Source organism: Phasianus colchicus, chromosome 3 (genome assembly GCF_987193195.1).
Source record: "Phasianus colchicus chromosome 3, bPhaCol1.hap1.1, whole genome shotgun sequence".
Classification (NCBI taxonomy): Eukaryota; Metazoa; Chordata; class Aves; order Galliformes; family Phasianidae; genus Phasianus; species Phasianus colchicus.
The window spans coordinates 62,548,497-62,574,030 of NC_143438.1; the positions used below are offsets into that span (position 1 = coordinate 62,548,497).

General features: G+C 38.6%; 1 protein-coding gene across 10 annotated transcripts in view; it reads right to left on the bottom strand.

Moving 5' to 3' along the window:
* The window catches only part of NCOA2 (nuclear receptor coactivator 2), a 185,045-nt gene that overhangs the window by 17,677 nt on the left and 141,834 nt on the right, over positions 1 to 25,534 (bottom strand). For all 10 annotated transcript variants that reach the window (XM_090137699.1, XM_090137696.1, XM_090137693.1 and 7 more), the window contains 9 exons: positions 25,245 to 25,346; positions 25,015 to 25,155; positions 21,507 to 21,654; positions 18,341 to 19,610; positions 9,908 to 10,118; positions 7,023 to 7,232; positions 4,795 to 5,010; positions 4,094 to 4,223; positions 621 to 786 (listed from right to left, as the gene is read on the bottom strand). In XM_090137699.1, the coding sequence (XP_089993825.1) occupies positions 621 to 786; positions 4,094 to 4,223; positions 4,795 to 5,010; positions 7,023 to 7,232; positions 9,908 to 10,118; positions 18,341 to 19,610; positions 21,507 to 21,654; positions 25,015 to 25,155; positions 25,245 to 25,346 (2,594 nt within the window). The remainder of the gene's footprint in view (positions 1 to 620; positions 787 to 4,093; positions 4,224 to 4,794; positions 5,011 to 7,022; positions 7,233 to 9,907; positions 10,119 to 18,340; positions 19,611 to 21,506; positions 21,655 to 25,014; positions 25,156 to 25,244; positions 25,347 to 25,534) is intronic.

Consider the following 25,534-nt stretch of genomic DNA (forward strand, 5'->3'; position numbering starts at 1 on the left):
AAGTACATCAAACAACGTAATGTGGCATGTTCCAAATTAAAAATAAATATATAATTCTAAGTGCTTGGAATGAAATTATTTACTTCATGGTGAAGAATGACTATCCTTTATCTCACATTAATCAACTAAGGGAAAAAAAAACAACAACAAACAGGTGAAATGACAGTTTTGCCTATCCAAAAGCTTGATGTTAGTGTAATACAAAGGTCTTAATCCTGCTCCTCTGATCTTAGGTCTACATAACCTTTTTTGCTTCTTCACTTTGTCCTATTTCTGGCCATGATCGTACCTTTCTCCCACCCAGAGTTGTTCCTCTGACAACCAGGTAAGCAAAAGCCTTTAATTTTTCAGTTTGGGTCAATTTAACTGTATAAAGCAGACGGGCACAGCAAATGTCAGAAGAACTGGGCAAAGGTGGTATGGGAGATGTGGGAATTATAAAGCTGGGGTTGAAGCAAGCTTTTCAGGTGACAGCAAGCTTAGACAGACTTCCACTAAAATACACAACTTCACCTTAGCTTGTAAGAAGAATTCCCTTCTGCAACACACAGTTTATCTCCATCTTACAAGCTATCCTTTAACCACACTACCTAATGTATGCAATGCAGATTCCACTATACCTGGCTAACGAGTTCTGGTATTCCCAGGGCTCTGTCGATTTCTTCTAAGCCATCAAAATTTCTTAGTGCCATATAAAGCTGATCCAGGAGAGCACCTTCATCACTTGGTGATTCTGATGAAGGATGATTACACAAGAGATCATCTGGTGAGCTGCCAAACGGTTGCCTGTGAAAACACGAATACTGCGTTGGTAAACAGCTGCTGAAAGCTGAGAAATAGTATCAGTGCATTAGTAGTCAAACTGAACTAACAAGTGGAGACAGAGATTACTTTAATAGCTGTCAATTTTGTCTAGAAACCTATTCTGGATGAAAGTTTGGCCTCCCAAAGAAATAGCTAAATAGCATGATTAATGCCTGTCAAGGCCCTTCAAATGCTGTGTATCCAACAAGCAAGTCCACTGAGTGCACCTGACTGCTGATTTCCTGCTACAGAGAGAAGCGTACCAGCAGAGAAGCACAGAAAGTCAGTATAGAACACAATCACTGAACACGGAAAGCTAAATAAATTTATTTTCGGGTAACCATAACCTTGAATTTTAGATATTTCATTAAGTTTACAATCACAAGTAGAGAAAAAATTCATTTCCATAGTTACTCTTAATTGCTTTTCTATCACACTAAGCAAATTGAAAAGTCATAGAGGGGTCCAAAGACTGCCTGAATTTGTACAAACTGAACAGCTGGAAGAGCTGGCCAGAAGAGGGAGGAAAGGACACTCACCTTTCTGTTTGCAGTAGAACGCTGTAATAATTCAGCACATCCTACAGAGTTGCACACTTGGTTACCAGTTTATGTACTGCTGTATGCCTCAAAAGAGCATCAGAATTTGGATACTGCCAGGCTGATGGGGCCCTACAAATCCTACCTACCTCACCCCTGGATTTGTATGCAAAGCACACGCACATTTACAAAGACAGAATAAATGTTTATTCCCAACCCAAGGGAGGAAACTTACTGAGAAATAAACTAAATCTGAAATTACACCTTAGCAGCAGACAAATGACATGTTTTTACTTTGCACTGTTCACAGACTGTAGGGCTTCTATATCACACACAATGATGCAAGATTACAACAGCAGATATTAAGAGAAAAGCATTCTTTGAGTAAGGGTAGCTACTATGAGCACATCATGGTAGAATCCCACCCCAGGTAAATACTCAAGAGAAAACAAAAGGTGTCATACATGGAGAGAGAGAAAAGCACTATATGAGAAGCCTCTTTGCATGCTTGTTTGGTAAAATAAACAAAAAAGAAGACCATGCTTGTGTATTTAGTTTCCATAATGAGAAATATAATAGAGTCATAGAATGGCCTGGGTTGAAAAGGACCACAATGATCATCTAATTTCAACCCTCCTGCATGTATTGTATGACCTATCTTTAACATACTGCAAAAGCATTAATCAATCTCATATACAGAAAAGTTTCTACAACTCTCAAGATAGCATTATAAATCAGCAAAGACGAGGAATACATAGAAAAAAAATTCTTCCAATTAAATTGCTTGCAAACTTTAAAGTGGACTTATAAATTTGAGCCGGAAAAACAATTAGTCCATGGGGCTAGCAAAAAAACCTCATCCAAATTGTAAATAGGCATGAATATATATGATAAGAAAAAGTTTAAAACATTTGCTAAGCTCTTCACATTAATCAATAATGACTTTTTTCCAACTTCTTTTATAAACCAGAATGACAGTGTTTAACTTCTGTCTCAAGTAATTATTTTTACTCACATTTTGACTTTGTAAAGAGATACATGATTTAATAGTCATGTAAACAATCAGATCATAAAAATGAAAATCCCAGGGCTTAATATAAAACGAAGAGACAGTACCAAACAATTTATCACTTCTATTTTGGTCTAGATCATCAAAATACGATTACTTTCAGATAGAATGCGACAGGATTTGTTTTTTCACCATCTCTAGCTATGACAAAACTGGAGAATTATCTCCCTGGCTTGCTGACCAAACTCTGGGGCCCTGTATTTTATATTATGGTATCATTTACAAAGTTGTAAGTTATGTCAATAGTACTTTTGGTATATGTGCATCCTCTTGGGGGAGAATTAGCAATAGGATGCATTTTGAAAAATGTGAAAAAGTAGAAAAGTAGCAGAGAATATGCCACAGTGTTAAATTTATGTATAATATTGTAGGACATCCTTTTGGAACGAAAATTAAGATAATGCAGTCAGAAAATTCAATTTTCTTCACACACTTTTTTTTCCAATTGCTTCCTCTTCAGTTCTCCTGCCATCTGCTACTGGATAAGATATTCTTACACAGTTCAAAATATCTCAGTGTTTCTCCTTTATCTGTCCATTTTCCACCACTTATATAGTCCACACATCTCTAATTTAAGCTGTAAGCTTTTTGGGGAAGACGTACAGGTCTTCTTAAGCAACTGTAAACTGCTTCTCATAGTTATGACATTATTTTAAAAGCATAATAACAAACATCTATTTTACATGAGAGTTAAAATAGGCTGTGATCCAATGTTGGTTCTGGTTACCTGAGGAGGAGCTAACCTCAGGCTGGGGCAGTCTCCCCTTCACTTCATCTTTCTTCCCCTTTGAAGGAATCATTTAAAAAGGAACAAACAAAAGAGATGACGACAAATTCCTGCACTACTAAAAACACTGCTCCAACACGGGAAAAGACAGCCACGTTGTAAGTTCAAAGGCTTTTTTATTTAAAGTGGCATTTTCCCACTTTTAGTTTTAAGTATTTTCCTTGTACAAGTCCTGCTCCAAAAGGACCAGTTCTTATTTTATTATGTTGGCCCACAGCATCAGAGATGGATATTGGTCGTATGGCAATAGAAGTAGAACCTTCCCACCAATATTCTGTTCCGTGTTGTTGCCATGTGGCAAATGAAAACAGAGGGACACTCTGACAGAGTGGCATCTGACATGGAAGTCAGTGTATGGAGCAATGATGTGGAATTGAATTCCTTCATCATATGGAAAAAATGGCAGCTGCTGACATTCACTGATGCTTGCTGAATGTTTCTGGAGACCAAACAGTGGATGTAAGCACAGTGAGGTGGTGGGTGGTGTGTTTCAGCTGTGGCAACAGCTACAGTGGTCATTTCTGCTAGTGTGAAAGTAATTTTTGAAATGACCCATGTTCTTAACAGTAATATGCATTGTTAACAATAACATCACTAAAACTAGACAGAATTACATTCATATTCATATTTGAGAGGTGAAATTGATGCAACTACCTGCAACACTGGCAGCATTTTCTGTGATACAGAACTCTTAATTCCTCCAACCCAGTAAATGGCAAAGAAAGCATCTGCAAGTGTTACTGCACCATGCATACATTTCATGAGCATAAAACACTACAAACATTATATTGATATACCTGTGGTGATATTTTACACAGGACATTGTTTCCAAGAAGCATAAACAACTCTGGCCTGTTAAATCTCTCCATGCTTTGATGTGTCACTAAGACTCACCTGTTCTGACCACCAAATGTTGCCTGGTCTATAGGCAAGATGCTGTCTGGCCATGGTGCAGTCTGATTTGGAGGAGCCTGCTGTTGGCTGTACTGAGGTCCTCCTATGTTCATCTCCAATTCGGATGGCCCTAATCAAGGAAAAATAATCACACAGATTTTTCTACTTTCATGATAATTCTTTCCATTGAATCATCAATGTTGCAGTAAAAGCAGTAAAAGCATGAAGACTCTAGTAACATTACATTTCAAAGCATCATTACTTTTTGTTAAATATCACTTTAAAATTTGAGTAAATGATGTAAGAACTGTAAACAGGGTTCACAACCATAAAACAGCAAAATGACATCACAGATGTAAAATATTAGCAAGAAAAGTATTAAAAAGGTAGTATAAAAAGTCAGCATCATAAGAGCAGTTTACTTGCTCTGGAACTGGCCAAGTAGAATAACAGTGTTCACAGCATATCCTCTTTAAAAATATTTTAAAAATTTCACATCCTCTTTCTTAGGAAATCCATACCATTAAGAAGCTAAAGAATATCTGGTGCTGTTATTAACACATGTTAAAACTTAACATTTTACACACCTTCCTTCCTTCTCCCACAGGAAGCTTTCACTGTGGAATGCAGTTCTCATCAAATCTAGAACTGCAGTGAGACTTTTTGCTGCTTCACCTTTGACAAACCCAGCGCACACTTACCCATATTCATGACCTGAGATGGAAGCATCTGCCTCGGGCCAGGCTGGTTGCTAGGTCTCAAGGGGATGCTGGCTGTGGGGTTGCGGATCAGGCCTGCCTGCACTGGCCTGTTCATGGTGCTGGCGGTGGGCGCACACGTCACCCTCACAGCAGAAGCCTGGCTTCCCCACTCTCCAGATGCCATGGCAGGTCGTGGGGCATTACCACTGATCATTCCTGCACGAAAGTTGGGCAGAGTCAGGTGGAGGAGCATGACTCAGGGCAGCTTTAGAATTGCAGCTGGCTGATGAGCTACATTTTTAGAGATGAAAATGCAGCAGTTTCACTCAAAGCGCACTGCATCACAACTGCCTGTCCAGATGTGCAAGGCTACAGAAAGATGCCGTACACTGCTTAGTCAAGGCAGTGGAGATTATTATGCACTTTACATGAGGAAGATCCTTTTATCATTTCTGAAATGCTGTTAAGAGTAAGTGTTCCCACATGTAGTCTGCAACAGGTGCTGAGGGTGTGTGGATAGCACTGACTTCCTTCCTCAGGAAATGAATCACGTTTGCTGATGTGTGTCTGCTTTACTTTCCAAGTGCTATGTGAGAATGAAGATTTGAGTAACAACATGTTATCGCTACACACACTTGCAAATTATAAGGATTAAATTCAAATTTGCATTCTGCAAACATCTTTTGGCAAGTCCTTTAATTCATAGTATATAGCCTTCTTAGCTTCAAGGCTTACCCAAGATAATCTTGAACCAATATACAGTGTGCAGGGAAATTACTCACAGGAACTTTCCGATAGATGCTGAAGTTCATTACCGTTATTTTAGGGGAAGTCCTCCTACATCTACTGTAAACAACTGATATGGTTTATTTACACTTGGAATATACAGAACTCTACACTCTGACAGTAGTAAAAAAAAAATAAAATAAAAATGCCAATGCAGCACAGACACACAAGAAAGCAAAACAACAAAAAACACACTTAGAACAATATGTTCGTACTGTTTGTACATTTCAATTTTATACAGTCTAGAGAGCAGATAAAATACGGATTTCAGACTGGACTATTTCTCCATCCAGCTGTAATTTGCAACATCCTTAAATGAATGCTAAAAGCCACCCTCACAATTACTACTCATTTGTTCAGTTATTTGGTGACGTATAACTGAGGAGAAGAACCCCCTGAAGAGGGTCACTGTTTCATCTGCTGAGCAAAATTTGCTTCAGTATTGCATCCTTAGGTTTGTTCTGCTTGTGTACATACTCTATCAGCTGAAATATGTGGTGTGCTAAAGCAAATGGAAGGAACACAGATAATACTCACTAACTTGTATACATAAGATGAATAACATCATATCAAATATGTATACAGAAGGTGAAAGTAATAGGATACTTGAAAGACTACAATTTGACCTTTAATCTACTCATATAATTTATATCAGAATCTGTCAGTATGTCTCTTTTAGTACTGATGCAGATTTTGGCAATGAATAGCCAGCAGAAATGAAGTATGCATTTATTCAGTTTTCTTAGCAGTTGTTTCACACTTGTACAGTCTTGGACTATATTACTTGAAGTAAGTCAATCAGACTGACTTTTCCAGTGAAACATCTTTTAGTATCTTTATACAATATTAAAGTAATGTGAAGAAATCAGTATACTACAAACAGTTCAGGATGAGTAATAGCATTACAAGATCTCATGGTTCCAGAAAAAAATGTTTCAGCAAATGATGAAAGCCTTAGCTACTCTTTAATTTAAAATGAGAGCTAACATTAATAAGTAAAGGATAACTAAGGGCAATTGCAGCATCTATAGAGATACATCCCAAAAGAGTAATTATAATGTCCACAGTTTTGTTTTGAAAGGACCACTTGTAAAAAGTGGAATGGTTCATTTATTTACTTTCTTGAGGCAGAGAGATTTGATTTTTACATAAGCTTCAGCTGAACCTGAAACATCAATGTGAACAGATTCTAACTGCCAATAAGATATGTGCATGTAGAAGCTTTAAAGGAAGTGAAAAGCAGAGTGCAAAGAACATACCTAAAATATGCATTAAGTTCAAAATAAGTACACCAATATGTAACAGCACACTTAACCCCCCTTTTTTTTTCCCTAGACTGACTGGACACATGCATTCTGTATTTGTTAATAACCTCAACATTAAATTACATGTAATGTAGTCTGTGAATCAAGTATATTAAAACAAATGGAAAGTGTTCTTACCTGTACCACTGTTTCCTAAAGCTCCTTGATTTCCTATCATCCCTTCATTCCTGCCCATCAGTCCTGGCTGAGGTATCACTGAATATGGGCTACTCGTCCTTATGGGTGGGAAGGCTCCTGCACCTGTTGGGTTCTGCAGTGTGATGTCAAGTGGTAGATTCTGGTTTGGTAATAACCTGCCCAGTTGCCCTGCTCGTGGGTTATTAAAAGCTAGACAGGAGGAGCAAACAAAAAGCAAAGTTACAAGAATGGAAACTTGTTAAAAAAAAAAAAAGAACCCAAACACACTCAAAAGTTCTGGGCTGAGTTATTTAATGCTGCTTAATTTACCCATTCCATCTGTCTGAGAAACATCCCTTCTTGACATTTTCATGTAGATTTCAAAATGGAACATTCTGACACTGAAAGAGATAGGACTTACCTTTTTTAAAACCTTAAGTGATACAATTTAACTTAGAGGGCCACTGTAGCAAAACATGCCACTATGTGATGTGCATACTACTGCCACAGTTAATCTTACACCTAGTAGGTGTGTGTCATCCTGAGGCAGTTTGTTAGGAATAACCTGTCTCGAAATTTGTCCAGCTTGAAAATCTGTCTTGAGATTTTAAACTATGTCCTTGGAGAACTTACCAAAATTAAGGACAGATTGAGACTATATCTGATCCTGTAGCTCCATCTCCATGTCTCCTTCCTATTTTATTTTATTTTATTTTTGTCGTTAATATCAAAATCACTTTCATGATTCAGCAGTAATGAATAAATGGTCATGCTTTTGTTTTTACTGTCTGTCCAGAGAAGCAAGTAAATAAACTTATGAGACAAAAATGCCACCATAAAGTTTTAGATTGAACCAAAACTCATCACTACTGATGATTTCAGAACATTTTCCCTGTAAGCCTGAAAGATCACATAGGTGAATAAGTTACTACATGCCTAACTGCAAGCAATCCATGATCCTACAAAAAGGAAAGCTGGAAATGCAGCACCAAAGAACAACACAGATGTGACAGTGCTCAGATCACACATTCTGCTTTTGGTTAGGATGGGACTGAAGAAGGCTCCCTGCTCCTCAAGCAACAAACTCTTAAGAATTTGGCAAATCTAGCAGTGCTCAACAGTTAAAAGTATATATTCTTAACAGTTCAAATTATTTAAAGTATTTTCATATACAACTTAAAAAAAAATGAAGGCAGGTTATTTCTTTGGGGAAAAAAACAGTTTGAAATTGTGTATGACTTGACATGCATTTTACACTGATTTTCTGTGAGCATACAAAAAGCCACTCACTACTCCTATGCACCTGTTTTCTGCATGCTCTTCTACTGAAAATAAGGCAGAAAATCCCTAGGAGAATTAGGCACAAACACAAGACTGAGCTAGAAGGGGAAAAAATAGGTTTTTAATTTACATAGTAAACAGGATGCTTCTTTTTCAAAACTGCCGTTACCCACCAAGATACTCTCATTGATAATCATACTTTTACTACACTTCTAATAGCTTTGAAAGCAGATTTAAAGTCAAAGATATGAAAATGATTGCAAAGTCCCCTTGTGTTATGTAATACCTAGAAATAGAGTGAATAATACTGTATTTATAGGACAAAAAGGAAAACAATTTAGACTGATATATTACCGTATATTATGTTGTGCATGTATAGATATATAATCTATCTATATATATATATAATACATAGCAGGCTGGATGGGACCTCGAGCCCAATCAGACTGGTTCTGAACACTTATCACCCAAAGCAAAGGCTTAACTCTGAGAAGCCGAAAGAAGCCAGGAGAGACCATGCTTCAGAAAGAATATACTGAAGATTTCAGATGCATGGAGATTTTTTTCCTGGCAGGTACTGCTGCTGTTAGTACTCCTGTACTTGCATTCAGTTTCAACATATTGTATTGCAAAGATCTGTAGTGGCTTTAATGTAAGCATTAATAACTACTTGAACATTTCTAAGAACTAAATTTCATAGAATTGCAGAATGGCTTAGGTTGTAAGGGACCTTAAAGAGCTCCAACCCCATGCTGGGGGCAGGGTTGCCACCCACTAGATCAGGTCGTCCAGGGCCCCATCCAAATTGCCCTTAAAAGCTTCCTAGTCAAATTATGTTATATATTAAAAAAAATACAATCAGAATGGCTACATTTAATTAAGAATATTATCTAAACTCCATTTTATAAAAAAAAACCCTCCAGTATACATTTAAGGAGGTGAACAGATGCTGCCATCCTAGACAATGGGAAAAAAATGAAACAGTGACTCTGTATAATATCTTCTTCAGCATTCATAGCTGATAAAACCACTGCCTTACTTGCTTTCTTTCCACTATTTTATGGTAGCTTACCAACATTTCAATCGTGATTAATTGATAAAGTTAAGAAAAAAAGCCAGCTGGAAATGACTCAATTAGGAGCCACAATTTCATATCAAATTTAGGTATTCCTCTTAATCATACATCTTTCTATTAATTCTGTGGAAAAACATTCTGTCATGCTTTGAAAAGCCTCACTTGTCCTGTTTATGGAAAGAACTGTTGAGAAAGAGCAACCGACATCAACACAAAACACACACACTCTTATGCCAAGAGCCCTGCAGCAGCAGCATCACTCGTAACTGTAGCACTTTCCAACAGAAATGTTTATTTTGAGAGCACACCTTAAACCTCCTTTAAAAAGGATCTAAGTGCGCTGTGTGATTGAGATGCAATCTCCAACTGCGTTTCAGAGCGAGATGACCGCAGATGGCGCTACGCCATCGCACAACAACAGGGAAGGCTGAGTTGCTGCCTCCATCCTCCCCTGCTGCAGGCCCACAGGCACGGCAGCCCCACTTTGGGCTCCAAACGATTTCCCTGCCCATGCGCGAGCCGGACTCACTGCTCTGTGAAATCCTCATTGCTGGTTTCTGGGTGGCCACAGCCGTGCCGGGGCTGCTGTCACTGGTGAGCTGCATGAGGTCATTGATGATGGCTTGCTTGTCGACCGAGCCTGCCGGCGCGCCTGGGCGGCTCTCTGGGAAAAGCTGCGGTAGCTGGCTGTTCTGTAGGTCATCCAGGATCTCCTCCAAGTTATCCAACTCGCTGCCTGGCTGTAAACAGAGAAAACACAACACACGTTGCTGCTCGCCTGCTCCCGGTGCCCTGCTCGTGCCACAGGGCAGGGCCTTCACATGTTTTCTCCAAGCAGCCCAAAGGAAGCTCACCAACTTGTCAAAAAGGGACTGTGAAGGGGCTCACCCATCCTGCTCTGGGGAGCGTGGCACTGCAGGCAGCATGGGCACTCCCGTCAGGGCCCTGGCACTGGGATGCACACAGCCACACAACACCTACCTCGTGCCAGTGGGAACCAGGAGGCTTCTTGCCATGATCTGTGCAGGCAGCATGTGTAGTTTGGCAGGGAAAGAGATCCCACAGTGATGAAGATGGGGATTTATGTAGGTATAACAAATACTGCTTTCAGCACAGTTGTATTTCCAGTCTCTTTATGACTTGATTAAAAGCATATGATGGAAAAGTTGCTTCATGGCTAAAACAATTCCCCATGCGTATTTTCTTTCTTACATTAAAAATCCTAACAGTGAATATCTTTATAGAACTGAACTGGCAAGAAGTAGACGTTTCAGTGAAGCTCTATAAATTAACAACTGTCAACTAGTTACCAGATTAGGAATTTATTTTGCTCACAGCTTTCCAGATCTGTGAAAATAACTTCTCTACAGCAAGAAAGAAATCTAATTACATTCAATTCAATAGAAATCTAACATGAAATGAAGATGGCAAAAAACATAGAAGTTCATCCTACACTAACATAAATGCTGACCTGCATGTATTTCTTAAAAATGTTACTTTTCACCAGGATTGCTTTTGTTGACCTCTCTGTCTGAGCACTCAGAATTAAAAACTGCTCACTGAAAGCTGGATTACAATTATAATTTTTCTAATCCTACTTTAAATTGGAAAGACTTTTAAAACTCTGTTGGGTAATAGCTACAAATAAGCAGTACAATCTCAATTACCTCAAGGTACAGGAAACATTTTATGATAGTATTTATAATAAAAATCACCCCTAAATCAGCATCTTCCTTAGGAATCTACAAACACAGAAGAGGGGCACAGCTTGAGCAGACTGGATGGAAAGGAAACAGAGCCACAGCACCACAAACACACACACACCAAGATACCATTCTTCTTGTTCTTTTTTGTTCACCCACCACTCATGAGCTTGTTTGTTTATTCACAGAGAGCTTGTGCTGCAGAGGTCAGCAAGTAGAGAAGAAATACTTGAGCTGAAATACCTTCAACTATCTACCGAACAGCTTGGTCTAGCTAAGAAGTGGTGTGCTAATGCAGTATTAAACTCCTGCTGCCACAGCTAACCTGCTCCTGGACAGCCGAGCTCTTTTACTCAAAGGTAGCTAGGGTGTCTCTAAGTTACATCTCTCCATACCTTTTTTGGATCATTTACTGCAGAAAAACATGATATTATGCTTTCTTCCTTTCACATAACCTTGTAGTCCTATAGATCAGACTATATAGTGCAGAGAGGGAAGGGTTTACTCAGTTAAAAAGCAGCATGTGGGTGATCTGAAGGCTGGTATTAGTGGCAAAGTGATAAAAAAATCACAGAATCTGGAACTGGAGCTGGAAGAAATTTAAAGCCTCGAGGCAGACAATCAGAATATGCCATAACCTACAGAAGTTGATATAACCTCTTGTTAGAGAAAGGCAGTGACAAAATCCACAGCTTCCCCAGGGAATTTCTTTCAGCACTCTACCATCCTTAACGTTCAAGTTGTTTTTTTTTTTTTTTTCTCCTCAGTCAACACTAAACTTCCCCTGCTGGAATTTAGGCCCTTCCATCCAGATGCATTTTGAATCTGGAGAACAAATTGTGTTCTTCTGCCTTCTTCTTCCAATTTTTTCCACATTTGAAATCTGCTTCATGCCTTGTAGGGTTTTAGGCTAAAGTCAAGCAATCTCAAATCTTCATATTTTCTGCAACATATAACCTATTTTTGAGACCTCTTATCACTCTTGATGATCCCGTGATCAGCCTTCAGCTGACCCACAGTCCTGTTGCAGTATCTAGACCAGCGCTTTGGTTGCTCTCCATCTCTTTTTTTTTTTCACTTTGTCTGTGCCATTATTCTTGCCTAATAGTAATAAACAGCATTTGTTCATCCTCAATATTCTCCTAAGGTTTTGCCAACATTATTTCCTACTTGCAAATGAAATTGAATTCTGTCCTTCAAAGTATTTCCAGACATTCAAGTATCACACACAGTCTTACTAAGTGTCCTCCATTCTAGCACCAAGTCATTTATGTTAACTGAAATATGGAATAGCTGCTGCTCAAATTCCTGCAGTACTTCCACTTTGACAGTGAATCCTTAAATAATTACATTGTGTGTAAGGATTTCTAAGCAGCTTCCTATCCACTCACAGTAGTTTCATCTTGACCATGCATCTCTGATCTGCTTACGAGAATGCCTCGTGTAACAGTGCCAAAAAGCCTTACTAAAATCAAGATGCACAGCATACACTGCTTCACTTCAGCCAAAAAGCCTGTTACCCTGTTGCAGAAGGAAAATAGATGGGTCTGACATTGCCTGCTCTTGACAAATCCCCATGCTGCCTCGCTACCTCCCAGGCTCGTACAGGCAGTTTGGTTGACACAGCATAGCAACAGAAAAGGTCGAGCCAAGAGGAATTGAATGTCATTAGAAGAAACCTAAATCATTATGAGGACAGGTGATAAGCAGATTCAAAAAGGCACTCCAAGCAAGAGACATTCAAGAAATGTTTACAGAAGCTTCATTTTGAGCACTGGGAGAGCTGATGGAAGAGACTGCAAGAGCTGGTAGAGGAGGCTGATGTAGAGTATCATGAATTATAAAAGGATGATTCAATACTCTTTGGGGGAATCAAGACATATGGCCTTCATTAAGCATACTTTAGACAACAGTGAGGGAAATTTTTACGTGTTGCAGAGTTTTTTCCTTTGTATTTGTGCTGGACTTTTTTTTTTTTTTAAACATTCTGGCTACTGCAATTAGTTTAAACATCAAACATTAAAAAATCTCACAAAACAACAAACTAAAAAACAAAGAAAACATGATACAAACGTGTCAGAAAACTGCACTCCCCACAATGTCTTTAATTCCTCCCAGGAAGAGGCAACGAAAGGCCAAATAGATCTGTTTTAACAACATAAATACATAACCTTTCTTTTCTTTTTTTTTTTTTCTTCTTTTTTTTTTTTTTCCGGCTTTAGCATGATCAATATCAAATATTTTATCTTTAATTTTTGATGAAGGTTCTCAGCTGTTGCAAAAACACCAGATAGTGTTAGCTATGATGTTAGCCTAAGTTTTTCCAGACCCACCCTCAAGTGGCACCGTATGTGTAGAAAGTAGTGTTAAAATATTTACTTGGTAAGCTTCATGGGATCTTTCTTTTATTTATACTCTATATTTATTTTGTTAATGGTCTAGATTGAACTTTATGTAAATAGAAGACACACCCTAAACTCCCTGTAAAGCAATTATTTGTCATGAATTAAAATCAGAAAAAAAAAAAAATCCTGATAAAGTGCAAAGCATCACAAGAAAGTTCTTGCACATATATTTTTACTACCTCTAAACAACACAATTCCATCCATTTCCATGGAACTGAGACACTAGGTCCTAGAATACATTAGTTTGTGTTCAGAAATTCTTTTTCCATTTGAGAAAGCACCTGTTTTCTAAGTACTTACCACCATCACATAAAGCAAGTCCACGTATCAATAGAATTCCTTCAGCACAACTAAAACAGCAGCACCTAAACATGCAGTTTGGTTTGGAAATGCTGCCATGTCAAAGCCTAGCTTCCACTGAGGGAATCTTTCCATAGATTAAGACTGGATAATGCCCTGAACTCTGCACTCTCTGGAGAGTTCTTTTTCACCACGGGCAATGCCCACAGCTTGCATGCATTGAGACTGCATTCCAAACACCCTTACAACCATATATGACAACGGCACCTGGGAGGTTTTGTTCACCACAGGATGGCTTTAGGTGTGGACACAACCTGAGGATTATAGAAGGAAGTTATAGTTACAGTTTAGCTCACTAGCTACCTCCTCGGCACAGGCAAAAATTTGACCATGAAAAGTAAAAAGAAAACAACAAATCTCTGCTTAAATCTAGCCACAAATAGAAGAATTAAAAAGAGGAAAATGTAAGTCAGAATTGGAATCAGTACTGTATCTTCCTCTCTGCTAACTGCAATAAAAGTACCGCTGGCTAAGCACCCTGTTTTATTATAAGGATTATCTACTACTAACTTCTGGAAATAGACTTCTAGAACTGTAACTAAAAGCTATTCAGAAAATGGAATTCCCAATCTTAGGTTCTAATAGAATTTTGAGAAGAAACCAACATCTATCATTAATCTAATAGATTCTGGACTCTAAGAAACAGGCTTTTTGAAGATCAGGGATATGTGTAGAGGAGATAATTTAGTGTCAGGCCATTACTAGTTTCCATGTAAAGCAAGGGGATAGCAGTGTTCACAAGAGTGTGAGGGACACCAGAGTGCTATGTGAATTTTGGGAGAAAAAGGTACATGCTTATGAAGCTTTCTGGAACTGCACTGGTGGGGACAGTAGCATTACAAAGTTCCTGTCAGACAAACGGACTGTCTATACTGTCTGCTGGCTAAACAAGAGGCTAATACTTCTAGAGATAAGAACTTCACTCCATACTACGCCAAGTGTTTTCTCGGAGGATAAGCCATGTCACTTTCCTACATCTTGGCTTCTTTATCTGTAATATGAACATCTTAATCCACACCCAGTTTTACGAGAGTTTTGCAGTGCAAAATAGCAAAACAGAATGTTTCTTTTGCAGTGCAATAGATAACATTTTTCAGTGAATGATGTTTCTGTGATGCTTCCCTACATTCTCATTTGCCTCCAAGCTGTCTCTGTCAGAGCTGATGAAGAACATTAACGTCAGATAAAGCAGGTTTCTCAAGTGTTTCCTAAGTCAGTGATGGAGCAGATGAAAGAGATTCAGTTATTGCCTCCACTAAGGGACAAGGAAAGCCCCTTACACTGTGTTTTGTTTCACTTTGTTTGGAGGGAAGTAGCCAGAAAATGTTGATTCTTCATCATGGTCTGCTCCAGAACAGCAGCAGTGTGTGCTCTGTTGTTTTGAGAGACAGCAGAAGCAGAGCAGCACATGGCAGGAGAATGAGGGGAGAAATCCTGCCCCACAGCAGCCCCACAATAGTGCTCTGGGCTGGCTCACTGCTGAGGGACAACCTCTGGAACAAATCTGTAGCTGCAGAACTTACAATCCCACTGCTTTCCCTGTTTAGTAGCAGAGAACAGCACAAGTGCTTGCGTACTTAACAGAAGCAGTCCTGCAAGTCTCTCTCTCTCATCCTCTTCCCCACAGTGGTCTGAACTGGAACAGCAATCAGCCTAACAAAGCACGATAACCCTCATCATGCCAAGGAAGGAAAAAAGGTGCAGAGGTCCTGGAAATACACACTGCCATTTGAGAAAGGTTTCCTGTCAGTTGCTGGTCTCCACAGAAGTGTATGTTTAAACACACTACCTAGAAGACTGCTATTTTTAGGTCACTGGTGTGCTTCAAAGCATTTCCTGCTCAGAAAGTCACACCAGAAGTAAAAGGAGAAAATGTAATGGCTCTTCTGCCCCCGAGCACCCTTTGCAGAGGCCATCCCAGTGCCGCTCCATGGCAGTTTCCAGAGAAACTGCACACTCAAGTGACTAATTGCTTAAAAGTACAACGTTCCTTGGGGATGAGAAGTTTTAAATAAACCTGCAAAATAGGTAACACAAGCACACAGCTAATTTTTACATACGGGAGGAAGAAGGGGGGGGGGGAGAGGGAAAAGGACGCAGGAGAATGGAAGAATTTAGCACAAGAATCTGTGTTCCAGTCTTGTACTAAATAGTTCCAGCTTTGATCTAAATTTAGGCAATGAGCACTTCCTGTGGGAGACCGTCTTCCAAAGCTGAAGAGTTTTTGATGCTAAATATTTTCAGTGATTTTATAATTGGAGTAAAGTGGTTATTTGTATAAAGGCCTGGCCTCCAGCTAGATAAATGCTTACATTATTTTATATTCCCCACCATTTCCTCTCCTATCCACGTTGGATTTCTCTTGTTTATTCAGCTCCAGGTTGCACTGCATTTTAAGTAGGGTTTAAAACTATTTTAAACCAGGATGAACAACAAAAGCCCCTCTGTCATGACCCAATAGCTGTACATGGCTGCTGTGGGTTTGGCTTCTCCTTGCCTCAGCGCCAAGCAGGCCCCAGCACTTCAGCCCTAACATCACAGCTCCTGCAGGGCCCAGCTCCTGGCCCTTCCCGCACCTCCAGCTCCTTCTATCCTGGGGGAGAACCTCCACCTTCAAACTTTAAGACAAGGCAATACATCTGAAGTCCATACTCCAGCCCCAACAAACCCATCCCTGACCTCAGAAACACAAAGCCTAAAAATAAAAAATGAACAGACTATTCATTTTATTGAGTTCGTAATGTTGGTTCAATTTTCAAATGCTTGAGATGAGCAATACTTGAAGAAGCTGAGGCCTCTTTCTTTCAGGTTAGTCTTACAGTTACATATTTGCATTTAGGGTGAGGCTCAACCTGCCTATCTTTAGTCAGGAAGACAAGGCAGCTCAATTTAAAGTAGCTGTCCAGACTACCGTTAGTCAGCAGAAAAACTGCTAGACAGCAGCTTACCTTCACTGTTTTAAACACACAATAGGAAAATTCCATACTGTCCTCCCCACTGCTCTCTCCTAAGTATTTTTCTATTTTTTTCCCCATCAACCCTAACAGAATCTTATAGGACTAGCTTAAACTAGATTGCTATCTTCCCTTTAGATAGCTACCTGCCCTTTGTGAATAGGTTCACAGCTAAGCTATTTTTTGTCTTCTTCAGAGAGATCACGAAAAAGAAAACTTTAATTCTCCAAAACTTTTTATTTTTGGAGAGCAAACCATCTGAAGGTCATGATTTTGATCTACTCAGTTACTTACACAGATGTAATTTTTCTGGTGACTATTAAATCCAAAATTCCTGCACAGTATCAAACACTGAGGATTGAAGGATCTATGCTTTCAATCCAGTATTATCAGAGATAATATCATTGACTTCAATGTGTAGGATCTAAACTAAGAAATAAAATTATTTAGATATCTCTACAATAGCTTACTCTAGCCAGTTTAGCTGTGAGTTTCTCAATTATCCAAGTTTTTCTAGCTTAGCAAAGTATAAAATTTCAAAGAGAATTTGAGCCCTCCGTCTGCAGGCAGTAACAAAATATTAGCTGTATTCAGAATGACTGATATCCAAGCCTGAGGATTAATCCCCATAGAAATTAGTGTAATTTGACTCAGTTTCCCTCTAAAGCACATGATGGATATAAAAACCACAACTGACATAATGGCACATAGCTATCAAATTCTACTGAAACAGAAGAATTAAAGCAATGTTAGGAAATGCTTGGATTTCAGAGGAGAATTTCTGCACAAAGGCTACAAATTGTCATTTTTTTTTAGCATAGGCCCTAACAAAAGCTGCACAGCAACAAAAAATCTTGGAAAGAACCCTGAAAAACAATGGATGCAAAATGACATGTACTGGGAGAAATGAAATGCACTGAACAGCTAACCATCTACAGGGCTTGAGGTTGAAAATAAAGCTTTAACTAGAAAAGATACACCACCAACATAAAAAAAAATAACTGGCATTGAACCAAAGGAAGCCTATTTGCCTTGATTTTAATTTGCAGATTAAGCAAGGTGATATCGCTCTTTTAAACAGCTCCTGTCCTTGTGCATAAACCTGCCTTGAACAAGAGAAGTGCAGCCTGTTATTCTAGGCTAGGTCACAAGCCCACCTAGCCATGCAACAACAGCCTGTGGGAAAAGCTGTCACTTAGTTAGCATCACCCAACAATTGTCAGTATCTTCTCTTAGTCTGACTACCAGCTGGGAAACATTCCCCAGCCTTCAGTTCCTCTTTCCAGGCTGAGCCTGGCAATCACACAACCACTCTGCTCTTTTAGACAAAATGATGACCACAACCTAATAACGTAAACTGGGAAACTGAATGAAGATTGGATTTCAAAACACTGGATTTCAACAGACAGATAACAGTTTACTTATAAACAGCCTAAAGTGTTGAAAAATTACCAGCAGAGGAAGTTTGGAAAAAAATTTAAAAGGAGGGAACACAGATTTGGAAACATCTGACTTACACATAATACAAAGATTTTCTTACCTGTTCATTAGGCTCAAAGCTTATCTCTTCTTTTTCTGTCCTCATAGGTATTAACTTTGTGCTACCGGAAGGGTCTGTCTTACTGTCCAACCGCTCCAGTTTTGGGGGTATGTCTGGTAAACCAATATCTTTAGTATCATCTTTATCTAGCAAGTAGCGAAGTAGTGCATTATTATTCTTCTTAGGACTCACTGGCTCCTGTTTAACAGTCACCTCTGAACCAGGAGCTGTGCTACTGGACTCCTGGTTCAGTTCTTTTCCTGTGGCCTCTGCTGTGAGCTTGGCCAAATCTACAGGAGAACTACTGTCCTGCAATAGTCTGTGCAAAATTTTATGCTTCTCCTTGAGTGAGGTTCCATGTGCCGAACCAGACCCAGGCAACCCTCCCGTGGAGTCCTTGCTGATATCTCCCATAGTACTGGACAAAGGCGAAGGCTCCATCTGATCCGATTTGGTGGTCAGCAACTGTAATAGCTTTGTCTGGCTTTTTCCATCATGCAGCTTATTCTGTCCGTCAGGTCTCTCGCCACTCACTGCCGGTGGTACGCTGCTCTCACTGCTGTCTTTCTGTTCTCCTGAATGGCAGCTGCTCTCTGTTTGTCCAGTTGTACCTTCTGATTGCTCCCCATAGAGTCCAAAGCAGTCTTTAGAGTCCAGGCTTCCCATCTTGCTTAACTGGGGAGGGTTCATATTCACAGGGGAATTTTGTAAATTTCCCATTTTTAGGTCAGGTGAAGCCAACGACGATCCTAGAGAAACTCCATGGCCCTCACTGAGGGCCTGAAGGGCATTCAGGGAACTGTTGGTGTAGTTATGGCTATTTCCTGTGCTGCTGCAAACTCCCACGGGTGAATGCAAGCTTCCTGCAGGGGAGAACTGACTAGGTGGGATTCGAGGACTGCCTGCCACTCCAGGGCTCACGCGATGCCTTGGGGAAAGCATAGAGTTTGGCTGCCCTGGATTCATGCCGGGGCTGCTTTGAGAGGGGCTATTCATTTTTAGTGCATAGTTACTACCCTGAGGAGTGGATGCTTGGATGCTTGACACATGGTTCATTCCCCCTGAACCACCAAATCTGCCTGCTGGCATGCCCATTTGTTCCTTTGGGCCATTTATGGCAAAATTCATATTGCTACTGATGGTCATATCCTGACCTGGGTTCCCACTGCACATGGCCTGATGGGCAGGGCTGCTGGAGCTAATTGGGTTCAATATCTTTCCCATTCCTTGTCCAGTCAAATCCTGATTCATTCCACAGACATTCTGCTCTCTATGTGGCGAGGGGAAGAAAAAACAATCCATTAGATAAAATGACAGTGGCCAGCTTGCAATTATGTTACAGAAAAAGAAACAAACCCCAAACCTCACTTTAAAATAACACAGCAAACCTACAACTAAAAACAAATTGACATTTTGACAAACGTGATATGCAGCTACCAACATGGCTGCACATTAACAGTACAGTTTTTCTGCTTCTCATTAACAAATCAGCGGAATAGAGGAAAAACAAAATTAGACCTCATTTAAATGAAAGTCATTAGAAATGCAGATAGGTTATAATTTCAGACTCTCTCCCTTTAATGTATTTCTTTCCTCTACAAGAGCTAACTTCCATAAAAGACAAATCTCATCTCAAACATATGACCCAAACAAATACATATTTTGCAAGACAGCTGTAGACAGCTGTTTGATGGAGCTTTGAAAATCTATGAGCTAGCCCTAGCACAAGCCTGGAGTGGGCTATTTGCCCATTAAGTTCACAGTGAAAAAAAAGTTTAAAAAGTCACATTTCTACACTGCCAGAGTATTTCGAGACTGCTCCAAAAAATCATGTGAGCCAAGACAACTACTGGACGCTACTATAGAATGGGAATAGTCTGTTAGCAATCTAGTCCTGCACAGACATTCAGAAAAGGAGAGGAAGGAAAAAAAAAATCACATATACAAGCTGAAATTCGTATTTTAGAGATGAAGGCTGTAAGAGGGAGGAAACAGAAAAGAGACACATACACACAAAAAATACCCTCTTTTGAGAGCATTTAGAGTTCACATCTCTTTTCCTCAGTAGATTTTAATTAGCTTACAGGAGGATGCAAAATGCTTTTTACTTCTGTGCTAGAACTGAAACCAGAAAAATAAGACCTATTCCCAAATACTAAAAGCTATAAAAGAGCTATAGGCAAGTAGATGAGGAAGAAGAAAAAAAAAGGTTCTGAGAACAACTGAATCAACTCTGGACTTCCAAAAACAAATGCTAATGGGATATTCCTAGTATATATTTTTGATTATATTAAGAACATTCGTACTTGCACAAGGTAAGCAGAGATAAACCTTCCCATTTTGTTAAAGCATGAGAAGTGCTAAACAGATTTCAGACATCTTTTCATCAGGTCAGTTTCAAATCTATAGCCTCCATACCATGCTTTCAGTTTTAATCCCATTTTTTTTTTTTTCTCAAAAAAGAAGTGATGCTGTGGTTACACAAAAACAGCATAGCAATTAAAATCAGCAAATAAAATTTGAAACAAATTCTGACAATTAAAAAATGACAATTCTAATTTTATGCTGAATTTCTGAGGTCCACAATAATCTATTTATTTGACTGACAGAGGTGGCATTTCTCAGAATTGGATGGTTAAAACCCACTACTCCATGCACAAAAAAAAAAAAAAAAGACAACAAATGAGGAGAGACAAGGAGTTAAACCAGGCAGTTTGTCTAGAACACAGTTCTAAAAATCACAATATATTCTTTAAAGAAGACCCAGACCCAATATGCAACTGATTCTGAACTACAGGAATTTAGCCCTCCTAAGTTTTTGAAATCTAATTACATCTAGAAAGTTTATCGTGCCTATTAAGCGAAATACAGGAAATTAAAATACTGAAATTAAGAACAAAAAATTAAAGATTTTGGTTATGTTTAATGGAAGATCTTGATGTGAAAATCCAGCATGTGGCTTGTAATACTGAAATAATCTTTTCCAGCTGTAATATTGAAATAGTCTTCTCCTACTGTAAGTGTTGATTTCAAAAACTTGTTCATTTTCATGCTATCCATTATAGGTCAACTGATGGTCCATCAGCCTAAAACAATCTATTTGCTCTGGCAACTTCATACTTTCCCTCTCCTCCTGCAGAGCGTGGGTGGAACAAACAAGGATTACCTGTGAAGCATATGCAAGGAGATGACAAGCTGAGGTTCACTAGTAGTCTGAGAACGGATGAGTTTGCTCTTTGTTTGGGCAGAAACTATAGTGCCATCCGACAAGGAAAACCGATAAACAGGACTAAATGCTAGTCCCTGCCTCAGCACTGCAAGCAAGCAAAACAACAGAAGTAATTAATGAGAAATGATGAGACAGATAGCTTAGTCACTCATGTTCTGAATCCATCAACACTGATACCACAGACATCATGTAGTTTTCAGAAAAACAGAGGAATAATTTAGGAAATAAATTCAAGTGATGATGCATATAAAATAAAGGAGCCCACGTACTGGAGAGTGATCAAAGGAAAACTTATGAAGAGCGACAGCAATAATAGGACAGATATTATGAAATACAAATTATTTTAGGAGTGGGTCAAGAAGTCCTTGATGTCCATATTGCTTTCCATCAAACGTGTTTCTAACTCCCTTTGTTGCTCATACATTTTTTCATCTGTATCGCCTACATCAAGATGATTAATGCAAGTGCCTTTAGTTTCCAGATCATCTTTTTCCATTAGTGTCTACCTTCTCCTCCTTACTGCCTGCTTGAATTATCTTATAGCAGTTACTCTCAATAATTCTTGAATTTAAAAACTATATAAGTCTCTTACATAGGAACAATAAGAAATAAGAACAGCTGGAATAATAAATTACTACTTTTTAAAGAATAATACAACAACATATAAGTGAAAAAGTTACAAATACTATTAACTAAACTAAAATTGAGTCTGTTATCCTCATCTACTGTTAGACTGGACTGCATTTCAGTATTCTACAGCCCTCAAGGTTTCAGTTTAAATCTGAACTTCACCAAATTAAATTCTTTAACTCCTGTAACCCTCTGTGACATTTCTTTAATTAAAATGGGAAATCATGTTAGGAAAAAGCAAATCTTAATGGATTCTACTGTTAGCACTTTGCCATCTGTGAAACCAGCCTCATCATTTCCAAAGTTCAAAGGCTACATTACATTAGGATTGCAGGTATGGCAGCATAGAAATACTAATTCTAATTCAGAATGCTCATATAGTTGATTAGGGAAAAAGGAGGAGTAAAGCACTACAAATACCTTTAATTTCCTATTTTTTCATACAAACACATTTTCTGTCGTGTCATTATTATTATTTTTTTAATTATAATTATTATCTGATGTTCATTTCATTGCTTGTTCTTTGTTGTTGTTGTTTTTGTTGATATCTTGTTATTCTTTCTATAACAATGAAATGACAGATTTCCAAGCGTGGCTTTATTAAATAGCTTTTGCTACAGAGCTACCAGGTTTTCAGACTTGCAGGACTTGCATTGTGATTTCTTTTCTTCCCTGTCCCTCCACTGTTATATATTGTTCTGCAAGGTTTCAAAGTATTATTTAGGCAGTGAGAAAACAGGAAGCACAATTTAAACAACCAGAGGGGGTTTTCAGAGTAAAAATGTGGAGAAAAACAAAAACCTACAACTGCGAAAACAATACAGAGCAAAATTTCACTGTTAGGTATGTCATTGTTTCAGTTTAACCTTTGGGCACCAGAAGGTCCAAAGCTCTTAACTTTAGCATATACCACACCAGGAAATTCCAATACTCAATGCCAACAGGATACAAGTGAAATCTCTACTTAAATCATTTTCCAAACTAATTCTTTAAGCAAACAAGAATGTTTCCGTATTCCTCTTGAGGAAATGCTATTTTTCTGACTGTGGCCAATAAAAACTTGCCATATATTTTGCCCTTTTTACTGAGAGTTAATTCAAAAGGTTTGTATTTTCTTCTTGTTTATCAAGCTAACGTTGATTTTTTTTCCCCACTGTAACACTGAATAACATTTAGGAGACTGCTACTTTACTTGCCTCTATTCCCAAACCACAATAAAGAGTCAAAAAGAAAAAAAAAAAAAAAAAAAAGAAGGGGTTCCTCTGTCAAATGGAAAGATGCTCTGGCCCAAAATATGCCTTTTCTTTTCTATGCTACAGGGCAGGGGAAGTAAACATTTTAGCCATTATTCATCTCTATTGCTGGATCCTTTGCAGCAAAACAATTCCAGAGTTTTTTTCTCCTTCTCTTATCACTTACTCTCTTCACTTCCACAAGAAGAGTCCCCTCATTTCAACAAACTTTACAGTTCATATGACTGTCCTAAGCCTTTCCTGCAAAACGATGCAGTTAAAGCTCCCAGATGTATATTTTTTATCAGTTTGCACATAACTGAGAGAGAAGGCACTCAAACCTCAACACTGTGTTTAAGAGGTGCTAATCTGGTCTGGAATCCTTTGAAGAGGACTGCATGTCTGGATGCCAGAACAGAAACACCTAAATCACATCTTTGGAGATGGATCCATACCTGAAACTACTCTCTAAATCCTTACTTACTACGACTTTAATTGCACACTCACTCATTCAATTCTGCCTGACATCACAGCGTAAGTTTGTGAGCTTGTTGCATTCCTACTTTATACACTCCAAAATCTGTAATACAAAATACCACTGTATTTTTGAGCCGACAAATTTTGAACATGAAGATTTCATGAAAGCACAATTTACTGAAGAATACTTAACTAAAACTGCATGATTAAAGGGATATATGTGTTTGTGTATGTATTCAGTGGAATAATTTGAGACTCCAATTACATTTTAGTTTCTAACACAGCATACCCATTGTTTAATGACCATGGCAATCATTTGTTGTGGGCCACCTGAAAATCCTGTTCTACAAACACGAGCCAAAGACTGATGCCCCTTCACTGGAAATGTTCCAATTATTTTCCACTGGTTTTGAAAGTATTTTCCAGTGGTTTAGAAAAGGGTTTTTTGTTTAGAAATGTGTTATTAGAATTAGCAGTGACAGAGATTTATGGAAAAAAAAAAAAAATTCCTACCTAGTGACTACTGCAGAAACCTCATGGGGAACCTGTCACAATGTATTACTCTCCTACAGCTTACTTCCATAATCTTGACCGAGTAGAAGTGCTTGTGGAGAATCCTATAACACTTATCAGCTAGATACAATGTAACAATGTAGGGCTCCCGACAGTATGAGTGCTGTATCTTTGATAATCCACAGTGAGCATTTCTCACAGGAAATGTGACAGTCCATTTTTTTTTTTTTTTTTTTTTTTTTTGCAGTGAGATGGAATGCAGGTCAACAAACTCATTGTGTAAGTTGAGATTCTGAAGCACGCTGTATAGTGAATGGGAAGGCAACATGCAAAGTCTTGTATTCTACAATAACTCTAGTAATTTCACGATATAAAGCCACCTTCAATATGGCACAGTTTAAATGAGAAGGGTAAAACAAATGAGGTGCAAAACCTCTCTAGAGAGAGCCATCAATGTGTTAGGGAAATCAGTTTGAAAAAGCGACTGCCAGAAGCTTGGCTGTTCCATGTAGACATAACAAAGAGAACACAATTAATAGATATAAATAGCAAACAGTTTAAACTTGGAAAGTGCTAAAAATATGAAAACTAACCTTCCTGGTGATGCCTTTTGGCAAAAGATATTTCTCCCTCATGTTGTGAATGGAACCTCTGAATACATCTTCTCACCAAATCTTCCCAGCCAGGTTTCATAGCTGCTCGCATGCTGCTAGTATCCAGTGAAGTTATTTTGCCTGAGATTAGATAAAACATTTATAACAGCAATTTCTCCTTTAAGGAAACAAACAAAGAAACAAACCAAAGATATACTCTTTCACAGTACCTTGTAGATCCTGGCGAGTAGTAAAGCTCTCTGATGAAGGAAGAAGTGGCCTTTCCTTCATTGGAGCTCTTCTTGCAACACAAATCAAGCAAGACTGCAAATCTTAAAGGAAAAAAAATGTTACTTTTGATATTTGTATAGATAAAGAAGGTTTTGTTTCCAAAAAGAATTCAGAAGTACTTTCAGTATGCTGTTTGATTATTTTTCAACCAAGAATAGCACTGCATACCACAGCAAAGATGCACAGAACTCAGTGGTTTTACATCTTCATTATTTCCTACAATATTAAG